Source organism: Uloborus diversus, chromosome 10 (assembly GCF_026930045.1).
Source record: "Uloborus diversus isolate 005 chromosome 10, Udiv.v.3.1, whole genome shotgun sequence".
Lineage (NCBI taxonomy): Eukaryota > Metazoa > Arthropoda > Arachnida > Araneae > Uloboridae > Uloborus > Uloborus diversus.
In genome coordinates this window covers 92,308,717-92,331,147 of record NC_072740.1, presented here as the reverse complement: position 1 = coordinate 92,331,147, position 22,431 = coordinate 92,308,717, and the positions used below count along the sequence as shown (strand labels likewise).

General features: G+C 31.5%; 1 protein-coding gene across 3 annotated transcripts in view; it reads left to right on the top strand.

The window, feature by feature from the left end:
• Window positions 1-22,431, top strand: part of LOC129231379 (NGFI-A-binding protein 1-like) — a 163,423-nt gene that overhangs the window by 78,568 nt on the left and 62,424 nt on the right. For 2 of the 3 annotated variants that reach the window (XM_054865677.1, XM_054865676.1), the window contains exons 3-4: window positions 3,542-3,694; window positions 12,487-12,977. In XM_054865677.1, coding sequence (XP_054721652.1) covers window positions 3,542-3,694; window positions 12,487-12,977 — 644 coding nt within the window. The remainder of the gene's footprint in view (window positions 1-3,541; window positions 3,695-12,486; window positions 12,978-22,431) is intronic. The other variant, XM_054865678.1, reaches the window with a different exon arrangement.

Below are 22,431 nucleotides of genomic sequence, written 5' to 3'. Positions count from 1 at the left end.
CCTAATGATATGAAATTCGTTCATATTCTGCATTTGAACTTTGAAATTAGTATCTTCATTTCAGTAGATATTCTCACGCCAGCATTCATTAATAGAAAATTGCAAATGGCGATATCCGAATGTAGGTCACAATAAAAATAATGATTTAGCATTTTCCATTCGTTTTTAGAATTCTTCGTCTTGGGTTGTTTATTGTTCATTGGATGAATTGCAAAACTAGTTTAACTTTTTTTTAAAAGTCTGGTCTCTCTTTCTCATTAAACATATCTTTTTTCCTTCAAATAATAAATTTTGGCATTATGTTAGCCTATATATTTTAATTGATCTAAATTAGAGATATAACGTGTTTTTGTATTGAAGCTTTATTTTTTACTATTAGTCCTCTTGGTGCGTTTGCCGTTAAGCAAAGAAAAAAAGCTCTTTTGTTTGATTTTTAATAATTTTATTAAGTGTAATGGTATTTGGAATTATTTTTACCACAAGATCACTTTCCATTTGACATAAGTAAATTTGCATGTGTAAATAAAAATGTACTTTTTCGTGTGTGTGTTTTGCTTTTCCAAACTTATGCCGATATTTCCTTAAACACTCTATTTTGTTAACAACTACTTATATGAACGCAGCATTTTAAGTTTATTCTTAACTTCATCGTCAAACGTAAAAAAATAAATAAATAAATAAATAAATAAATGAAATACCCATTTGAACTTTTCCAAGTTTTGTATCGGAAATGGGGTAGTGATGTATTACATCAAATAGTAAATGTTCGTTACACAAAGTTTTAAAAGGACAGATTTGGTGTTCGTAATCCTTATAATGTTACCTTGATTTTTTTTTTTTTCGTTTTAAAACTAGGCAAATGCTCTAGTGCCTATTTTATTTCTACCTAAATTTATTTTAAACTGTTACGCTTACCATCATTATAACTTTTCACTCCCACACACGCATAAAAATAGCTTGAACTAGTTTAAGATTTAAAATCCCGAAGTTATCCTAAATACATGCAACTAAATGTAATGAACTTTTGCTTGTAAAAACTATTATTTATTTTATTTTAAAAATATATATTTTTCCTCATTTTGCGAAATTTCCATTACGTAATAAATAATTGCTGCTCATATATTTGTAAGATTATATTTAAGGTTTAACGTCCATTTGAATATGATCGCAGACCAGCAATATTTTGATTGGAAAAATTTCAAAACCAATACCAGATTGAGTTAGTAAGATTTATTTTTTGAATTTATCTAAAGTGCAAATATTTCTTTTTTTTTTTTTTTTTCAATTTAAGCAACTTGCACATAGAAATACGTTGGGGTTTTAAATTAAGTTTCTTCATTTGTCGAATAAACATTGCTCTATTTTTAAAAGAGAATGCATTTTAAGCATGAGAGAACCGGTGAAAGCGATTTTTGTCTTTCGACGATGCAAAGTTGGAGTCTTAATCACGGAAGCAATTATTTTGCTTTTTGTCCTGAATTAGATTGTCTTTTGCCAAAGGAGACGATTAAATACAAAAAGCAACACTTATAATTGCTCTTAGTAAGATTCTGCAGGTCATAATAAACATGCAAAAAGTCAAAAGTTTCTTATCAAGAGTTTCTTGAAGGAGAATGAGCATTTTCTCTTGTATAAGTCAATCGAAACAATTAATTTTCAGACTAATTAATTCATCGAATAATTTGCATTTATCTCGATTATTCTATCAGTATTTTCGCTCCGTCATGTTTATCTATATTTATTGTGTATCTAATTTAATACTGATTTTATTTTCGTACTTTTTTATGTAAAAATATTTTTAAAAAAAATTTAGACGAATTTATTTGGTTTTATATCTTTCTTTTTTATTTATTCCTTTAACGAAAAAGAAAAATCCAAATCGATATTTTTTCTGCCGATACTTGAATTTTAAGCTTGTGTTGAGCCAATTTTTGGAGCAAATTATTGCTCAATATCAATAGTGTGATGCCAATTAGCAAGTTTGGAGTATGCACAGTTTTATGTAAAGGTTAAGCGATAAGGCGATTCATGTAAAATTGGTTAAATATTTTCCAAATTCCAGTTTGACTACTGTTTGACTACTGCAATGTTTTTGACCATGCTCATATGAAGTCTATTTTAATTGAACATAACATGTTAACTTTCCTTAACACACACAGTACAGTACTTTCCGTTTGAAATTGTTTTACATTTGCCTTAAAACGTAAACTTGCAATGGGAGACGGCTAATTATGTTTTTTCAATTATGACAATAGCTGCCATTACTAATTAAAAAATTTGCTCCTAAATATATGAAGCACAAATTTTGAAGCTCATTTGCTGTCCGTAATACTTGGAGGAATTTTTGAACCTAGTTGTGAAAAAATTGAATGCTTCATTTTTGGTTACGTTTGTTGCAAGCACTGTTTCTAAAATTTTGATAAAGAGAAAAACAATTTATGAGAAATAGCTCCGTTTGCTCTGAAATACATTAACATTGTTAGTAATCATTGTTGGTAACATCTTCTATAAACTAGATGCAAAAGCTCCGATATTAATCATTAACTACACTTCTAAAATTGTTAAGGATCTGTTATATACTTATAGTCAATCTAACTGATTCATAATTATAAAATTTAATTGGTGATTGAAATTACTGCCTTTTAAGTAAAAGGTCCAAAACACGTTGGGACAGTTGAAGAGGTGAGTGGAAGAAGGTGTTCTCTGTGACATTTGTTTACATTTTAAGATTATCATGGTGGTGTTTGAAGGATTGAGTGGAATAAGGGGCTATGTGTGACATTTGTTTATAGTTTGAGATGTTCATGCAGATGGTGCTATTTGAAGTTTGAGTGGAAAAGAAGATAGGGGACATCTGTTCTATTTTGAGATTATCATGTAGATGATACTATTTTTATGGATGTGTAACATTTAAATCTTGAGATAGTTATGTTGATAACGTTATCTCATGGAAGTGTCAAATTTATTGTTACACTTCTATAAAATCACTATCTACATGATCATCTCAGACTAAATAAATGTCACATAGCCCCATTTTCCACTTAACCTTTCAATTTTCGTTTCAAAGTTACTAACAACTTAGGTTGCCATAACACACATTAGACGTGTTTGATTTTAATTTTCCAATAGTTTGTCGGTGGTGATTCATGACCGCTTGTTCATCCATTGCTGATGAAAACGTTAACCCTACCAGTATTCAGTAGTTTATTTCCAAAATCTACGACCTCATTTTATTGCAATTTTTTTCTTCGAGGTTTTATTTGAGTGGGAGCTCAAGGGAACTCAGCTGTTGTACTTTTCAGTTTTATGTGAATTTTAACACAGTAGAAGAAAACAAGAATACTTATACGAAAATAAATTGTACAGTATTCAGGGCTCCTGAACTTCGTGAAAGAAATTAAGCAATACATAATATGCTTGTGATTAGAATTTGATAAGATAAAACTTGATAGAAAAAAAAATCCAATTTAAAACTTCGTATTGTAGCATATCTTTAGGAATACGTTTGAAACAAAATAATTATGCACTTTATTTTTTCCAGGAGGCGATGATGTTCAACAATTGTGTGAAGCCGGTGAAGAAGAATTCTTAGAAATAATGGCTTTAGTTGGAATGGCCAGTAAACCGCTGCATGTGCGGAGACTTCAGAAAGCTTTACAAGAATGGGTTAGCAATCCAAGTAAGTCATTAACTAGTAAGTCTATCACTGAAACATTCTTACTTTTTTAATCATTTTAATATTTTACTTGATGAAATCTCTTTTTACTTTAAATCATACATTAGAATGTACCAGGTTTCACTCATTCTTGTAATAATAAAATAAGATGTTTGTGTGTGTGTGTGTGTGTGTTTGTGGCGCGCATCCCGGGAAAACGGTAAGGCCTAGAAAGATGAAATTTGGTATACAGGTGTAGTTTTTGCTGAAGTTGTGCACCTCGGGCTTCGATTTTTGATATTTTAATTAGAAAAAAAGTTATTTAATGTTTTATGTGATTTTTAGCACTTTTTAGTATTTTTAACCTCACAGACCCCGAACCAATCGCGCCAGACAAATATTTTTTGTACTATAGTGTCAGAAATTTAATTTTAAATATGATGAACAATAAAATTTTGAAGATAGAGCACTTTTTGTATTTTTTGTGAATTTTTGAAAAAACCTTTATTTTGCATTTTTTTCAGGGTTTAATTGTTTTCTAAACGCATCCTGCAAAAAGTATTGAGCCCTCAATTCCAAAATTTTAGTTGGTAATAGTAAAAACATTCCGCCCCCTTCAGAAGAAAAAAGTTTTTAAAAATACGCAAAAGTTTTTTTTTTACAATTTTTTAAATGCAGAACACGACGCGACCTGTAAGCATTGCCGGCTGAGTTCCGCACTTCCTCATCACGTGACCTAACTGAAATCGTTTGCTTTCTCTTCACTTTTTTTTTTTAACGTTCAGAGGTTTCTCAGATCTTGATTTTTCCAACTTTTTTTTTTCTGGACTGTTTGCTATATTTATTTTTGGTCAAATATTTTTGCGCATTTTAATTCAATAAAAGCGGTGATTTTTTTTTAACTTTTGCAAGCGCTGCTTTTTGGACACTACAGGGAATATAGAGCTTTTTTTTGCGTGTAATTTTAAGTAAATAAATGAAGCTCGCGTTTTTTTTTTTTTTTTGCATGATTTTTGTAGGGATTGGTGTTATGTTTGGTAGATAGAGAGATGATATTAAGTGGGCAAAAAACGTTTTTTTTTTTTTACATATAAAGGATTGTTAATTACTATCAGAGGTAGATATGCTTGGATCGTATAGATAGATAGATAGAGAGAAAGAAAGGTGGACAAATATAAAGGTGGATACAGTAGAAGGACAGTAAGAAATAGAGGAACTTCAACGGGGGATCAATAGCCCCCACCCCCCACGACTTTGAAAAAACAATGCTTTCACATAAAAGTGGAAATGCTTTTTGTTATTTTCCGACAAAATTTGCATGAAGAGTATGCCTTTTGTACCTCCCCTCCCCTTCCCTGAAAAATATTCCAAAGGACATAACGGGAGATAGATCTAGAAAATACTTTATTCAACACAAAAAATTTTTAAGCAGCCGCCGATGGCGGCAACCTTGGCGTAAAAAGGCGAATGTTAATATTGATGTATAGAGAAAAAGATTGATTAATACCATCGACAATTTTTTTTAAGCAGCTGTCGAAGAAGTCAACATTGGCGTAAAAAGGCGAATGATAATATTGTTATATAGAGAAAAACATTGATTAATACCGTCGCTAAATTGTCTAAGCAGCCGCCGAAGGCGGCAACCCTGGCGCAATAAAAGCGAATTGCGTAAAAAGGCGGACCAGCTGGTCGCCGCAGGCGGCTAGTTCTTGTAATAAATCTTTAAAATTTATTTTTAACTATAAAATTTTTCAACCATTGAATTTCTAACAAGAATTTAAATATATCTGGGATTTATTTGAAGTATAAAACTAACTTTTACAGCGATGTCTTAAAATTATTGTAGTTATTATTCATTACTGTTGTTAAAATTACTGTTGTAATTATTGTAGTTATTAGTAACTACTGTAGTTAAAATTACTGTTGTAATTATTGTAGTTATCAATTATTATAGTTATTATTAATTATTGTAGTTTTTATTAATTATTGTAGTTAAAATTGCTGTTGTAATTATTGTGGTTATTATTTTATTATAGTTAAAAATACTGTTGTAATTATTGTAGTTTTGTTCTCAGTGAACAAAATATATTAGTGCAGTGTTGTAAACCACATAGTTTAGAAAAATCTCGAAAGATTAAAGATAAATGTTGATTAAATTCGTTCTCTTATAGAAGAAAACATGCTAATGCATAGTTTTGACCACTTAGTGCTCTCATATCATTTAGGTTCAGCAGTCAGCTATGCCCCCTTTTCTTAAAAAAAAAACTTGGTTAAATTTTTAGAAATATTATTTCATTTATCTTGTAATAGATGTGAGTAGATTTGTTTCCTCTCAAAACGAAACAGAAACACACTAACATTGTTGAAGACCACATAATTATTAGTTACCATGAACTCTTTAGCTATGACTTTTAATAACTAAGCCAACATTTAGTTTTAACTATTTAATATTTTTTATGTGCAAAGAATTTCGTCCTACACGTAAAACTAGATTTTGGATGTTGGATTTTCATGATATAACTAGGAAGGGAAAAGGGGGCTATATGAAAAACTGTTAGTGTATTAAAACCTTACTTTCTTACTATTACCTAATTTGACACAATATCAAAAATAATGAACAAATTTTTAAAGAATGTACCGTTTTTGAGAGACTTTATATTGGTATTTGACTGAGCAAGTGTTTAAAATTTGAACAAGTAAAATGTTTTATTCTACTGTAATTTATTGTAAGTAACAAAGCGTAGCATAAGGCATTATTTTTTACTCGTTTTATTATCATTCAGGCAATTCGAAGTTAGTTATGTGCTTTGCTGCATAAAGTAATATATTTTAGCATCATCTAAAATTGAAAATTAAAATACTTTAAAGTTGGGGCAAATAATAAGTAACTATACTTTGAACAATAAAGGAAAATGTATAAGGCAGTAGAAAATAGACAATATTAAGGTATTAATACAATCTGATCAAAATTCGACCTTAACTTGCCAGTCTATTGGTACTCTGCCCTGCACATTATCATTGTTTAGTTAGTTGTTCAGGTCTTATAATTTGTTTTCGATGGGAAGTCTGATGTCCAAGCTAGCTACTAGTTTTGACTAGACGCAAAATCAATCTTTTTTTTTTTTTTTTGGTGAGACTTTTATTGTTATCACTATATTAAGTTATTTTTATCACTAAATGGTTTGAAATTTTTGTTTGCATATGTTCCTCAAAATTTATGTATTTTTACTGGGATTTTTTCCCGAATTTGAAATGATTTTAAGCAGTTTGTGCTTCAAGCGCAGAACATGCCATTCCGAGTCGGTGAGTGTTTTGTTTTCAAATGATACACATGGGAACTGTCACGTGTCCAATGTTTGTAAGCAAAGCTCGCGCTTGTGGGGCGCCCATTGTGAAATTGAGAGGCGGAGTCGGCGGCAGTCACTCATGATGTAATCCATGTGAGAGAGGAATGCCATTGGGTAGGAGGCGGAGCCATGAGCTTTTCTCGCTCCGTCGGGAAAGGGAATGAAGCTCTCCTGTCAAAATGAGGACGCGAATGGTTTTGATCCATCCAAAATAATTTTGGCGGAAAATTTGATATGATTCACAGTGCAGTTATCTCAGTCAAAACGAAAAAGAAATTGAGATTTTCCTGCATCCTGAAGGAAAGCTTCCTACATTAAAAAAAAAAAAAGAGAGAGAGAGAGAGAGAGAGAGGTAACATCAACCTCAAGGCCGATGTTGAGAAATGGAAGATATCACCAGTTGATATTTCATTTTACTAGTATACTTTCACCTTTGTATCATTAGGCACGTTTTACAGCATAGAGATCTTCACAGTTGAATGGATCTAATACATACTTCACTTACATTTATTTTAAGCTACATCTAAATGTCTAGATTACCTTCTGTCTTATCTTATCATCGAGAAATAATTACTCCAAACGAAAGTTTAATGAATAAAAATAAAACAGAAAGAAAGAAAAAAAAAAGAACGAGTGAGAGAGATGTAAAAAGAGTCAGTATCAAGCGCAAGGCCAATGATGGGAAGAATGTTTTGATGTATAACTAGTACCAGTTGGTTCTTCATTTCAGAGTATACTTTCACATTTATATTATTAGGCACGTTTACACGGATCTTCACAGTTTAATGCATCAAATATTTCCATAAAACACTTATTAAAATTTTAAAGCTAATTATCCAGACTACCTTGCGTTATGATCGAGAAATAATTATTCCTCTTAAGTGTCCTACATAAAAGAGAGAGAGAGATGTGTAAAAGGAGTCAGCATCATCTGTAATGCCAATGTTGAGAGACGATAGACTTTATCTTAATGTATAACTAGTACTAATTAATCTTTCATGTTACAAGTATACTTTCACATTTATATTATTAGGCACGTTTTACAGCATATGGATCGTCACAGTTCCATGCATCAAATAATTCATTGACATTTATTAGAATTTTAAATTTAATTATCTGGATTACCATCTATTATCATTAAGAAATAATTAACTCCTTCCCAAATTCGATGAGAATAATAATTTGTTGAGTTAAAAAATACATTAATCCTCTTGTATCCTAAAAGAAGCCTCCTACATCCAGGGGGGGGGGGGATGAATGTCAGCATCAACCGTAGGACCATCACATTTATATTAAGACACGTTTTACAGCACATAGGTCTTCACAGTTCAATGTGGAAAATACTTCGCTTACATTTATTCAAATTTTTCATCTAATTATCTAGATTACCTTCTGTTATCGTCTAGTAATAATAACTCTTTGTGAAAAGGGTTTCCTACATAAAAAATAAGAAGTAAAAAGTGTTAACATCAACAGCAAGGCAAATGATATGTACTTCTATTATTTTCAACGTATAACTAGCTCTAATTGATATTTATAAGTGTACTTTCCGATTTATATTATGAAGAACGTTTTATAGCATAGTGACTAACAATATACTTTGTGTAATAAATGTAAGTGAAGTATTTATGCATTGTGTGATCCTCACAGTTCAATACATCAAATACTTCACTTACATGTATTCAAATTTTACATCTAATTATCTAAATGACCTTCTGTTGTCATCGTCATCGATAAATAATTACTTCTCCTAAAAAAAGGTTTCCTACACACACACACAAAAAAAAAAAGTCAGCATCAACAGCATGGCAAATGCTAATTTCTTCAAGCACTAGATTTGATTGTTCTTTCATATTGCAAGTGTACTTTCACATTTGTATTATTAGTCACGTTTTACAGCATAGGGATCTTCTCAAGTCAATGCATTAAATACTTCACTCACATTTATTTAAATTTTATATCTAATATCTTGAATATCGTTTGTTATCATCGAGAAGTACTTATATACATCTTCCCCAGAGTTGATGAAAGTAATAATTTGCAACATTGGAAATTTATTTTTCAGTTAGGATTTTATCTGAAATTTTATCACTTCGGCGATAAACATGCTGTACTTTAAATTACATCACTTGAAAGTACATTTTTTTTTTTTTTTTTGAGTTTCTAGAGCACCATAATTAAAACTAAAGTTAATGACCATGCTCTGCTGGTCATAATATTTCCCTAAATGCTGCTCAAATTTTTACTTATGATTATTGTTGTAATAATTATTATTTGAGCTTTAAGACAATTAGACAAAATATCTTCAATTTATTTTGCTTTGATCTGTTGATCACTTGAAAAACTCACTACTTTATTTTCTAAATGATCCGAACAAATTGGTGTCATATTTTTGTCACAATTCTTTCTTTTAAAATTTTTTTTCTGTCGTATGGTTTTTATTTTCTTAAGTACATTTTAGATGTATTGGTCAATTAGTTATTTTGCTAAACTTGTCTATGAAGGTATGTTGTGTATGTAAATTTTGGTTTCTCTCAAATGAAATTATTTAATTTATTATTATTATTATTACTATTTTTATTGCCCGAAAAGTAAAAGGGAAACAACATTACTGTTTATTGCAGGGCCTTAAAATGATATATTTTGATTTATATTCAAAATAAAATAGATCAGGGAACTCATAGTTATATTTTATGGAACACTAATCATATACTGCTTAGTAAAGTACTGCAATAAAAGCATAATACTAATGTATTGGTATTCTTTTTTTTTCGTTTGTTTGAACAAAGTATTCTGTACAAATGGAGAGAGAAAAAATAGCAGATGCCTTCTGCTTTAAAATTAAAATAAGTGTCGTATTGTGGAGTTTAACTCACGCCCGTTTGCAAGCACGTTCCTGTTCTATCTTTGAATTTAAAACTTATTTACATTTGTACATCTGTGTTCGAAAATTCGAACATGAAGTAAGTTCGTTTGAGCTGACGAAGTTGTCTATTTGATAGTATTTGAGTTTCCTGTTAGGACATATGCCTAAGCTCAAAAAACATAAATATTCACTTTGTACATGTGAAAGCTCCTAACTGCTGCACGAATGAAAAATCAACTTAGAAATGCAATCCTATTCAGCCACTAAACTGGTTCACAATTTCATTGCAAGAAAACTCCGTTTGTTTCTATTAAACATAAAATTGCCCGTTTCTTGTCAACAAATCTTGTAAACCTATTTTCATAACAAGTGAAACTTTTGGTCGTCTTACATTCCTAACAGACGGCATTTCATGTCGTAATACCTCAAATTTTGTGATATTAGCAAATATCAGTCACTATTGTAGTGCTGTAAATTATAGTGCTAGTATGTCGACTGGAGTAAAAAAAGTTTATTTTACTTTATTTATTTGCTTATTTCACTGGATTTAAATAGTTTTATCGGTCACGTTCTTTACTATTTTGACTATTTGCACGTGAGTTTACATTTAAAAAGTACAAACAACAAATGTTAAATTTTCAAGACTATTAATTTTCTCTGCCGCTGCCATTTTTTCAAACGTGCAGCTAATTTTAAAATTACGACCCCCGATCTTCTAAGCCAGCTGAGCCAGTTCTTCCAGCTAAACTTAAAATGGATGCTGGAGCAGTAAACAAAAACTAATCGCTAGGCCTAGAGGAAAAGTGTTTTGGTAGTTACAGAAAAACTTATTATGCCCGTTTGTAGGGTGATTTTAAAGCGGCAAAGTTGAAAGAAATGGATTAAAAATATGTCTTTGCTTCTCTGTAATGAACAAAAAACATTTTTTTTTTTTTTTGCCGCGATCAGGAAAACTAGCTTTGAGATTTGTTTTTTTTAGTAGTAATTGTTAAATTCTGCAGTTAGAATTTTTTCACTTAAATTATGTGTGCTTCTATTATGGGCATTCTGCATTATGCGCATTCTATTGTGTTACAAGTCAGGTTTTCGTTTAGAATATAGGCCTTTACACAGATGCAAAGAGGATAAACAAATTAGCAATGAAAATAAAACTTAGCTTCATATTTACATAGCGGCTTCTTTAGGCTGCATTATAATGAGCAATTTTTTGAATGCATTCGGGAATGTTTTGGGTTGAAAAGGTCGGTTACTTGTCGGTAATTTAAAAATAAATTCTAGTTTAAAAACATGTCTAAAATAATCATATTCGATATTATGAGATAGGTCACTAGTTATTATAAGTTGTTTTGCTTGAATGCACGTTTCTTTAGATGGAAACTTGTGAAAAGTGGTACATGCATGAACTTTTTTTTTGTGACTGACCACTTTTGGCTTTAAAAATATTGTTCTTATTTCTGTTGTCATTGATTTCAGCTTTGTTCTTCAATGAAATAGCCAATAAAATGTTTTCATATCATTCAATTGAAAGCAGGTACTTAGTAAAAAGTGATCTCATATGTTAAAGAAATTGCACCATAAAAAGCGGTGTCCTTATTTTCAAAACAGCAGTTAGCTACTGAATAATAATGGTCACGTTATTTTTTGAAGGCAGTCATAATCTTATATATATATATATATATATATATATATATTTTAAGGAGTTTGCATAATAATTTTTTAACCACTTTTGTAAAATCAACGAATGTTAGCATGTTTGCAGGTTATGAATCGATTTTTTGTTTTAAAAGATAGAGATCTTCACACTCCCTCAATTGTTTTAAATTATTGTTAGAAGGTCTATATAGTTAAAATTGTCTTTCATATTAAAATCAATCTTATGTATAATCCTTAGAATTCGGAAAATAGCAATTTCCTTTTCTAATGGCTGATTAAAGCATGATATCAGAGGAGTTCACTATTCAGTTCTTCATTTACTAAATTTTACTAATTGTTAATAGGAGTAGAACCAAATGTCTGGCTTTACAGAGCAGAATTTTCAACGTTGGGGAAAAAAGACACATTTTCGAGAGTTCGATGCCTAACAATCAGCAATGCACGAAAGTTATTACAATGCACTTTTACTTTAAAGTTCACAAATGACTTTGAAATTTCGTTTATACTAAGTTTAAAATTTAAAATGAGATGAAAATAATGAAATTAATAAAAGTATGGGAAAAAAATACACTGAAAAACACATACATAGTTTGATTCTATGGTGTGATCCCCCCTCCCCCTCTGTGAATGCATATTTAAAATTTTAAGTTGCCCTTGAACTTAAAATTGCTGTTGAAATTTAAAAATTTCTGTTTATAAATATTATTAAAAAGACTTGATTTAAGTTCTTAACAATAGGTCAATACGAAATGAATATCGTCTTTTGTTTGTGCGTTGGTTCTTTTTTTAGGATAATTCGTTTTCAAATTATGTGTAGTATATTTTGTTATGTTCTCTTAAAATTCAGTTTAAATAATGTTTTTTACTAGTTTTTAAACTGTGTTTATGCAAAATCTGAGGATATTGATGTGAAATGAACGTTATCATTTACATTGTGCCTTACCTTGCATTTTCTTCTTCTTCAGCTATGTTCCAAACGCCCCTTGTCCCTGCTCTTCCCCCGAGTCACCCAAACCATCACATGGCGAGCATGGGGGGCGCAGTGTCCCGGGCGGGCCTTCAAGGCAACATGACCCAGGCTCAGCCCCCAATGCCCATGAGGCCAAGCCCGCCCATCCCACCTATGCTCACCAACAATGCTCACTCGTCCCCTTCTCCTGGGCACGGAGCGCAAAGTGGTAGTGGGGGAGCCAAAGAGACTCCTGCCCAGATGCAACATCTCCATCACCAGCAACAACAGCATCAGCAACAACATCAACAGCACCTTCATCAACAACACCAACAACAGCAGCACCATCAGTCACATGCTCCGCCACAAACTTCGCAGCAGAGCTCTCAGCAGTTGCAGCAGCAGCAACAACAGCAGCAGCAGCAACAGCAACAACAGCAATCTCAACAGCCTCCTCCGCCCACCCATAGTCAATTACAGCAGATGTATTCACAGTCCTTGCCACCTGTAAGTACCATTCCAGTCATAATTTCGAGCCTAAAATATGTTTCAAGTATTTTTATGTATAAACTCGTATTATTTGTCGATTTGTGACCTCTAAGCAGTCGATCCTGCTCCATTGTTTTTCGAGAATTTGATTTTTTAGACAGGACGAACCGATTTAAAACAGTAACGTTGATAAATACAGTAGGATTTGTAGAGGCATCTATCCATCTATCGTTGCAGTGAAACTTCTCTACGGGGATTACCCATTAAACCACCAAAAAAAAAAAAGGTCCATCAGAGAGATAGTCTCTGAACAGACGTAATATGCAAAGTAAATATTTTGCAATACCTAACACAAAATACTTATAATACTTATTTTGAATTACTTAAGCATGCTATTTTATGTCCATTAAAACAATGCTTCAAGTTTGCTTCGATTTTAAGAGTTTCCGATTTCGAGTTTTTCTTTGATCACTTCAAATTATTTATTTTTGCACCATATCTAACGAATTTTCTATCCATCTGACTATTTCAACTAGTATCTTTTGATTTGAAATAGAAAGCAGCCATTTCTGCCCTTTTCTCTTGCAGAAATAAGATAATGTAGAAATTTCCCCGGGAAAAAACCCAGCCTGAAATCCCTTTTTCCTAAAGAGTGGCTTTTCAGGGAAAGAGAGATGAAATGTGTGGCCCTTCAATCCAGGGAAAATTAACATTGAATCTACTGCTAGAAATTCTTGACCTAAAATAGATACGGTCTTTATGAGGTGTGTTCTTTCGGAGAGGTGTTACTGTATATAGATAGAATGATAGATATGAAGTGTTCTTTGGAAGATCATCATCTGAAAATCTTCAGATGATGATCATCATTTGGAAGTTTCTTGCAAAGAGAGATGAGCAGGAAAGTCGCCTGAAGACATGATTACCTCAAAAGCTGGCTGACATTCACTTTGCATTGTTTGCATTTCAAAATGTTTGTCAAAACATTAACGAAAAGGGTGGGGGGGGGGGGTAACCTTCGTTTTGTTTCAATGTATTCTAGATCATTTGAAAATGAATAGCATTGCAACTTGTGAAATTTTCCAATGCTCAAGTGAAACAGCTTGATTTTTGATTTTATAACTTCTCCATGATAATTGTCGTCAATTTCCCAGTAGTATAGATTTTAGAACACTTTTAGTCATTTTTAAAGTTTTATTTTTCGATTTAAAAAAGAAAGCATTATTTTCTAATTCGGCTCTTGGTTCAGTTCAAACTTATGTGTAAACAAAGCATCAAATATACTATCGAATATATTGTATTATTTAAATAGAAGCAAGCTCTTTACTTGCCGTTTGAGTATCTGAGGAATGTTTTTTTTATCCTCTTTACAGTTAATTTTACCTTTTTAAACGTTGAAATAAAATATGAATGCAGTAAGGCACCGGTTATACCCTTTTAAGGTTGGCGAACAATCTTTTTTTTTTAGAATATTCATTACACCAGTCCAAAATTTAACATAATTATTTATTAACATAAATAAAACTTTTTGGCTAACGATTAAGGGAAAAAAAATAAATGTGTTTTTTTGTAAAAAGCCACTTTTTCTTCTGAGAAAATACTTCCAATGTGTTCAATTTTTCCTTGATTTCCAAACTTTTTGTGTCGATCTATGTGCTAGATATCGAAGAGTGCAATGAACTTCCAAAACTATAAATAAATTACTAAAAACGAAGGTTATAGCCTAACGTTTGAAATGTTCCCCCCAAAACTTGATTTTTCCTCAGCTGATCCCTATTTTCCCCACTTGACATGAGCGATGGATTTTGGAGTCGAAACGGGGGAGGGGGGGGGGTGATTTTAAACTTCGAAAAATTCTGCTTTTGTTAATCCTGTACTCTTGCAAATTCTTTTAAAATTTCAATTGTATCTGTCAGTGCTTGGCGTTTCTGAGATATTCTGGTTTTTAAGGAATAAACACTACAGTCTAGGAAAATTGGAAGCCCTAAGACATTACTTGAAAAATTATTTCCTGTTATAACATCATTTTAATGACTCGTGTCAAATGACCTTGATGGACCGACCCATTATCGCATTAGTCTAATGACTCTTATCGAGTGACCTTATTGATCAGCCCATTATTATATAAGTTTAATGACTCTTATCAAATGACCTTGATTGACCAACCTATCGTCCGCTCAGCACCCTCCCACGTCCTGCATCTATAACCTACTTTTTAGGAATAGTTTTCTCATATTATCGGAGGGGTAATAAAAAAAAAAATGAGCGAGGAAGAAAATTTGGAAATTTTTGAAAGAGGGGAGACCGACGTATATCAGAAATTTCCTTTATATAAACGAAGTACTTTGTCGTTGCTATGGTTACAAATGAATAAGGTTTTTTTTATGACAGTCGATTACATAACTATAAATGACGTATTAAATGAGAAATTTATAAACGTCGCGTTACTTGATATAAAGAGTTTTTATTCTTTTTCTGGTTTGTTTCAATTTCATATTCCGGGCTTATAAGTTATCTGTCGCTCATACAGAATGCAACTTGAATCATAGTACGTACTACGGTTCTCATTCCTGATTGATTTCTTCCATGTTCAAATGCATTTGTTCCCCTTGTGTTGCTTTTGTTATACTCTTATATTATTTCATCAAAAATTTCATTCCCATCTAGAAGTTTAAGAAATAAATTTCCTTCAATTAAATATATCCAGATTTAGTTCTTTACTTTATTTTAATCCATACTCTAGATCAAGGAATGCCATTTTTTTGGTTCTAATTACATCTTCATTATTATTACCATTATTATGATTATTATTATTTTAACTTTTCAATTCAAATCTAAAGTGCCTTTCTGAGCTGGAGTCAGACAACTTATTAAGTACAAGTGCTTTTTTGCTCACCTGTTTCGTAACCAAATGGAGTAATTTAACGTCCTTTTCCTCCTTAGAAATACATTGCACTCCAGTTTTGAAATCAAATGGGTTACCTTTGAGTTTTCTTCCCACAATCGTTTTGCGACCGCTTTCCTGAAATGACCCTTAATTGATTTTATAGCTGAAAAATTGTTTAAAAATTACACACCAGAGTCGAAAACGAATTTTTTTCTTAAAAAAAGTTTTAGGCTTTTTTTAATGAATGCATGAAGTTTCTGAAATAATTAAGGCAATTTCTGACCAGGTAATATAATTTGCAACAACGTATAGCAAAAAACGAATTCATTATTTATTTTTTTGAAAGGATTTTCTTCCATTAATATTTTTTGTTGACTAAAGATACTAATTAAGCACGGTTATAAACGAATCGGTGAAAGGCAGCGTTAGTTCATTGGTGGATTACAACCACGTGGAGTAACAGTTTTTGAATGTAACGAAGCTGTCTCTGAAATAAATATTTTTAGCTGATTTCTTTTTCAATCGCCACTCCCAAGAACCAACTATTCCAAAACGAAATGATTCATTTTTACAAAATAGATATTTTTTCTACCAATCATCTCCGTTGACTGAAGTATATGAACACTCTTTAAACAAATCAGAGGAAGGCAACATCAGTTCATTATCTTAGAAGTCAGGGTGGATTACGACCACGTGGAGTTATTGTTTGTGAATGTAGCTGAAGCTGATACTGAAATCAATATTTTAGCTGGTTTCTTTTTCCGTTTCCACTCTCAAGAACCAACTAATCTTGTTAGTTCCATCACTTATTTTTCCAGTTTTTAGGTGACTGGAAAAATACGTTGATAAGACTTATATGTGTATTAAGTCAGGTTATCTGATTTTACACCCAGAACGAAGCAGATGTTTATGATAAAATTCGCTCACTGTTAACAATAATTATACAAATTCAGTAAATTGATTTTCCCCCGCGTATTCAAAGTTAACGAATCAGCATTAGGTGTGTAGCTTAAGTAGCGTTATACGGTTTAGTCTAGGTCTGGCCAAAACAAGCATGTAATGTTCAATTAAAATACCTTTTTAAAAATTAATTATTTGCTACCCAATAATAATAATAAATAATAAATAAAATAAAAATATCTTGTAAAATAATATATAAATATCCACTTCGCCATTTCACTAGAACGAGAGAAGTGCTTATTCCAACATTAGTACCATTACTAACAAAAGCAAGCTTATTTTACAATCACAATTTAGAGCATTGAAAAATAAGCTTGGAGAAGAGGAAGGAGTGTGTCACCAGGAGCTGGGCTTCGTTCGGTTAAGGGCTCACTTGTTTTTATATTGCCTTCGATTGTTTTGCTGCATTTTTCACTTAAATATTGCTTTTTTTTTTTTTTTTTTGGGCACAGATCTGTGACCTTTCGTGGTTTTTTTTTTTTTTTTTTTGCAAGGTTAGTGGAAATGTGGACTCACTCGAACCAAAGTTATGGAGTTCAGGAAAAGTTCAGTGTTTTAAGGCCGACCGTTTTACAATAATTGAAGGAAAATGCACAGGTCATGAAAAAGATGTTTTACTCTCCAAACAGTCTATTTTTGCGTAGTGAAGTTTGAAAACTCAATGATATTTCGGTGCTGTTTTTTTAATACTTTTTTTTTTTTTTTTTTTTTTTACAAAAGTGATGTTTTAAATTTTTGTTGACGTGATCCAGAAAAAAAGTATTTTTACTCTTCACTACAGTAGCACCTGGGACAAAATCCCACTCACTCCTTTTTATCAAGTGTCCTGATCCTCACCCCTTTCAAGTATTTTTTTTTCTTTTCATTTTTTATTTGAATATTAGTAAAATATGGAAGTGTTTCATCTAAAATTCATGATTCTGAAGAATGAGGTTTAGACTTTCGTTGTCTGATTGGTTCTATTTCATAAGGAACTAAATTGTGATTGTAAAATAAGCTTGGTTTTGTTAGTAATGGTACTAATGTTGGAACAAGCAACTTCTCTCGTTCTGCTTGTTGAATCGCGAAGTGGATATTTATGTATTACTTTACAAGTTATTTTTATTTTATTTATTAATTATTATTATTTTTTTAATTGCAAATAATTAATTTTGAGCTAGGTATTTAATTGAACATTAGATGCTTAATTGATTAAACACCTTTACGATAGTGAAAAAGAGAAATCTGGGGGTTTTGGTGGTATTATTTTGTTTGCATCAAATTTTGTAGAAGTTATATTTTTATCAACAAGGAGTATAACAAGGAAATTATATAAATCAACAAGGAAGAGTTTTCTGTCGGGGATTTTTTAGTCCTAAGTACATAATATTGAGTTCTAGTATATTTTTTTTAATTGCTAATTACGATATCATTTTTTACATGGAGTTTTTAAATTAATTTTATGAATAATTTTACTGTAGAGGTTTAATAACTTTTGTCATCTTACATGTGAAACTTGTTTTTTTTTCCTTTTTAAACATTGCAGTTCAATTTTATTTTAAAGCATAAATAAGTAAAAAGGTACGCACATAAATCTTCATTAAAATATTTTTGTAAAAAATGGTACAGGTTGAAACATTGTTTGATGTAAAATACTTAAAATTCATTAATGAAAGAATTGTTCATCATGCGGTTACCTTTTTATTTTTTTATTTTTTAAAAGCTGAATCTGTTCTAACGGCGCAGATGAATTTCCCCAAACAGCATAATTTGCATGATTAATACATTTTTCCTGCCCTTTTTTGCGAAAAAAACCTTTCGTGCATAACATATTCCGGCTACATAATTAAAAACTTTCCTGCTCATTTTTTATAAAGGCGGTATTTGCACTGGTGTAATCCTGGAGTCTTTCTCTAACCACGCCTTTACCTAATGCCTCTCCTCCGCCAGCGGCCAATCAGGAGCCGCGATTCGGGGATGAGCTAAAAATAGTTTCAGTTGCTCCGCCTCCCGATTCTCCGGGGAGGAATGGGGGGTTCGACTCCAATTTCACGAGGGGAGACGATTGCCTAGTATCGTTTCCCTCTCTGCCTGGAATAGTCTGACGCGTTATGAATTGGGTACTTACAGAAAAGCGCACATACGCACACACACAGACTCTACTTCCGGGTTCTATTAAGTGTCATCTGTATAAACTTAGTTATCATTTCCAACTTTCTGCGTCTCGCTACAAGTTTTATTCGGGACTTAGCCGTCTTTCGCTTGTAAAGTAACTCAGCATCTGTTTGATTATTGAAGTTACGTAACTTAATTCATCTTTGGATTAAAAAATGTACTATTTTCTGATAAGATTAATTTCATGGACATTGTCTATTTTTCCATATTTTACTGTCGAGAAAAATAACTTTCTGTTGCATTCTGAACTGCCTTTTTTCTGATGGAAATATTAGTTACATTTATTAATTGTGATTAATGTACATACTTTTACATTTCAAATGTTTACTAATCTTAATTAGTTATCTTTTCTAACTTTCTGCCTCTCGCTACAAGTTACATGGATGGCTTAGTCATCTTTCGCTTGTTAAGTGTCTCAGTTATTTCAGCTCAGCAGCTGTTTGATTTATTGAAGTTACGTAACTTTAAAAATGTTATTTTAACATGTTAGGATTAATTTTATGGAAATTGTTTAATTTTCCATATTTTACTGTAGGAAAAAATGTCTCGCTGTTGCATTCTGAAATGTCTTTTTCCGAAGAAAAATTATTTAGATTTATCAGTTGTGACGAACATACATTTCAGTTGTTTACTAGTCTTTCAACTATTTCAGTTATCAGTACGCTGTTCGACATTTTCAGTTACTTATTGGCAGGTTCTACGACTCGTTCAATTACTTATCGAATTGATTCGATTACGTTTTGCATACATATGAGTTTAACTAGGGAAAATAACTTAATAAACAGTAATTTTCACCACCCTCATTCGCATGTTACTAATGAACTCATAAGTTTCTCACCAGGAAAATCCTTCAAAATTATGAATTTACGTATCAAAGCTTGAAGTCACCAAAATGTATGTTGACTTTATTAAAATTCTGAACGTCATGTATCAGTAACTAGTCAACTAAACTTCTTCAAGTCACCAAAACGTACGTTGACTGATTTTAAAACTCTGAGCCTCATGGATCTGAAATTCTGATGCACAGATGCATTAGAAATGCACTTTCCTTTGTATGATATAGATTGTCGATAAAATCTATGCTCGTATAAGATATTGAGTCTGAATTTTTCCTAGTGCTTTTGTCAATTTATTGCCATCCTGTTATGAAAAATATATCAACAAATACTTATCTTCTTTTGCGCAACATGGCAACTCTTAGCACTGTACAGTGGTTTCTAAGCATTGGATAGTTGCGAACCTTTGTTAAAAATTGCAACTCTTAGTCAAAGCTCCTGCAGTCAAACATCCAAGTAATCCAATCTTTTAATTAGTGTTGTGCTAAATTTTTTTTAACTGGTTTTAGCCACCATTTTGTGGCTGATCTCGAAGACTTGGAGACAAATTGAGCCAGGAGAGATTCTTATTTGGCACAAAAAAAAAAAAAAAAAAAAATCCCATGTTTATTATTCCGGTACTCTCTTGGCTTCACTAACTTTTAGAAAAATGCAAAGCAGTTCAAGAGAGATTGATTCAGGTTTCTCCGAAAATTGTATCCGCTGTAGTTTGCTTATTTCTTGAATGCGAATCGTTTTGACTCAAATAATAATTCTTGTCATTGAACCAGGGCGTAGTTTGCATTGGAGCTCAGCTCCTGTGCTTCTTTTGAATTTTATGTGACATGTTAGACTAAATCCAGACTGTTGATAGATAAAAACAACGTTTGAAGACTATAATTTTAATATTCTTGTCATCTAACCAGGACGTTATTTGCAATGGAATTCAACTCCTATTTTGACTTTTATATGACACATTATGTATAAGACGAAATTCAGGCTATTGGTGGGTAAAAATAAGGTTTCAAGACTATAGGGTTAATCTTCTTGTCATCTACCCAAGGCTTAATTTGCATCGGAGCTCAGCTTCTGTACTTATTTTGAATTTTATGTGACATGTTACACAATAGACGACATTCAGGCTATTATTGAGAGATAAAAATAAGGTTTGAAGACTATAGGGTTAATATCCTTGTCATCTACCCAATGCGTAATTTTCATGGCAGCTCAACTCCATACCTCTTTTGAATTTTGTGTGAAATTGTACATATTAGACGGAATTCGGGCTGTTAATAGATAAAATTTGAGTTTAAAGACTAAGATTCTTGCAATTCATTTGTTACAAACTAAGCCCTGCATTTAATTACGATAGAAAATATAGTTAAAATGACTGCTTAAAATAATTGAATGGCATTCTTCCATTCATGTTTCGTGGATTTAGTTGTTCATAAGCGACTTTGTTACTAGTGAAGACTATTTCGTTGCAGAATTATTGAAAATATAACATTGGAATAGTTTTGCTCCTTCGAATATATCGTTCGGATTATTAGTCGTTTATATCTCCTCAGCTGTTGTCAATCTTAAGTAATAATTTGGAATCATGCTTTAGAGCTTGTATAGAAACAACTGCTTTACGATTAAAAAATATGTATGATTTCGTTTTGTGACTTAACTTTCTTATTGAGTTATTTCTCTTGAAATTTTATGAATCCGTTCTTACGTTCCGATAATGCCTAGCGAAAGTATTTAAATGGATAAAATTACCAACACCTTCATTTGTGTGGGTATCAAACTTCTACGATGACATAATAGCTATCATGGTTACGTTGCCACACACAGTAGCTAAATTCTTTTCACCACATTCCACTTTTGTCGTTCTTATAAAGTTACATTATATCTTAGAATAAGAAAGAGAATAAGAATAAGAATCTAAGAATAAACTAAGATTAAATTAAGGTAATAACTTGAAGTTTTGTGAGAAATAGAATATTATATTTCTATTGAATTCCTCTATATCAGTCGAAATTAAACTTTGGTTTTTGCAAATGACAGTTGTACTCATGGTTCCTAATCCTTTTTCAGTATTATTTTTTCTCTGATATCTTTTCTATAATTGTTTAAATTTGCATTCTATGATCTTGCATGCTCTATAATCTACTTTTCACACAGTTCAAGTTTGATTTTTCTCTATTCACTTTCAAATTCTTTCTCATTTTAAATTCTTTGGGTACTTTTATTTTTTCCCCCTATAGCTCTTTGTAAATAATTTTATTCTGCTTGATTGTTTTATTCAAATTGTTTTGTGTCCTAAACTTTTGTAATTTGTTTTGCAATATTACAATTCTTCATACATGATCCAGTAGTATAATGCGTACTTGATTAAAGAATCATGCATTTTGATATTTTGAATCACAATTGTTGATGTGAATCGATATAAATGATATATTTCTTACATAATGATTTAAATATCTATTTTAAGAACTTATAAATAAATAATTAAATTATTCTTTTCCTATATTCTAACTGTAAACTGGTGCAAAACAACAGATTATGCGTTCATGTCGTTTAATTTAAATTAACTAATTTCACTGTCATGACAGTTATTTAACATTTTACCTTTTGACCAAAGCTATAGCTTGTTTGAAATTTAACTTTGAAA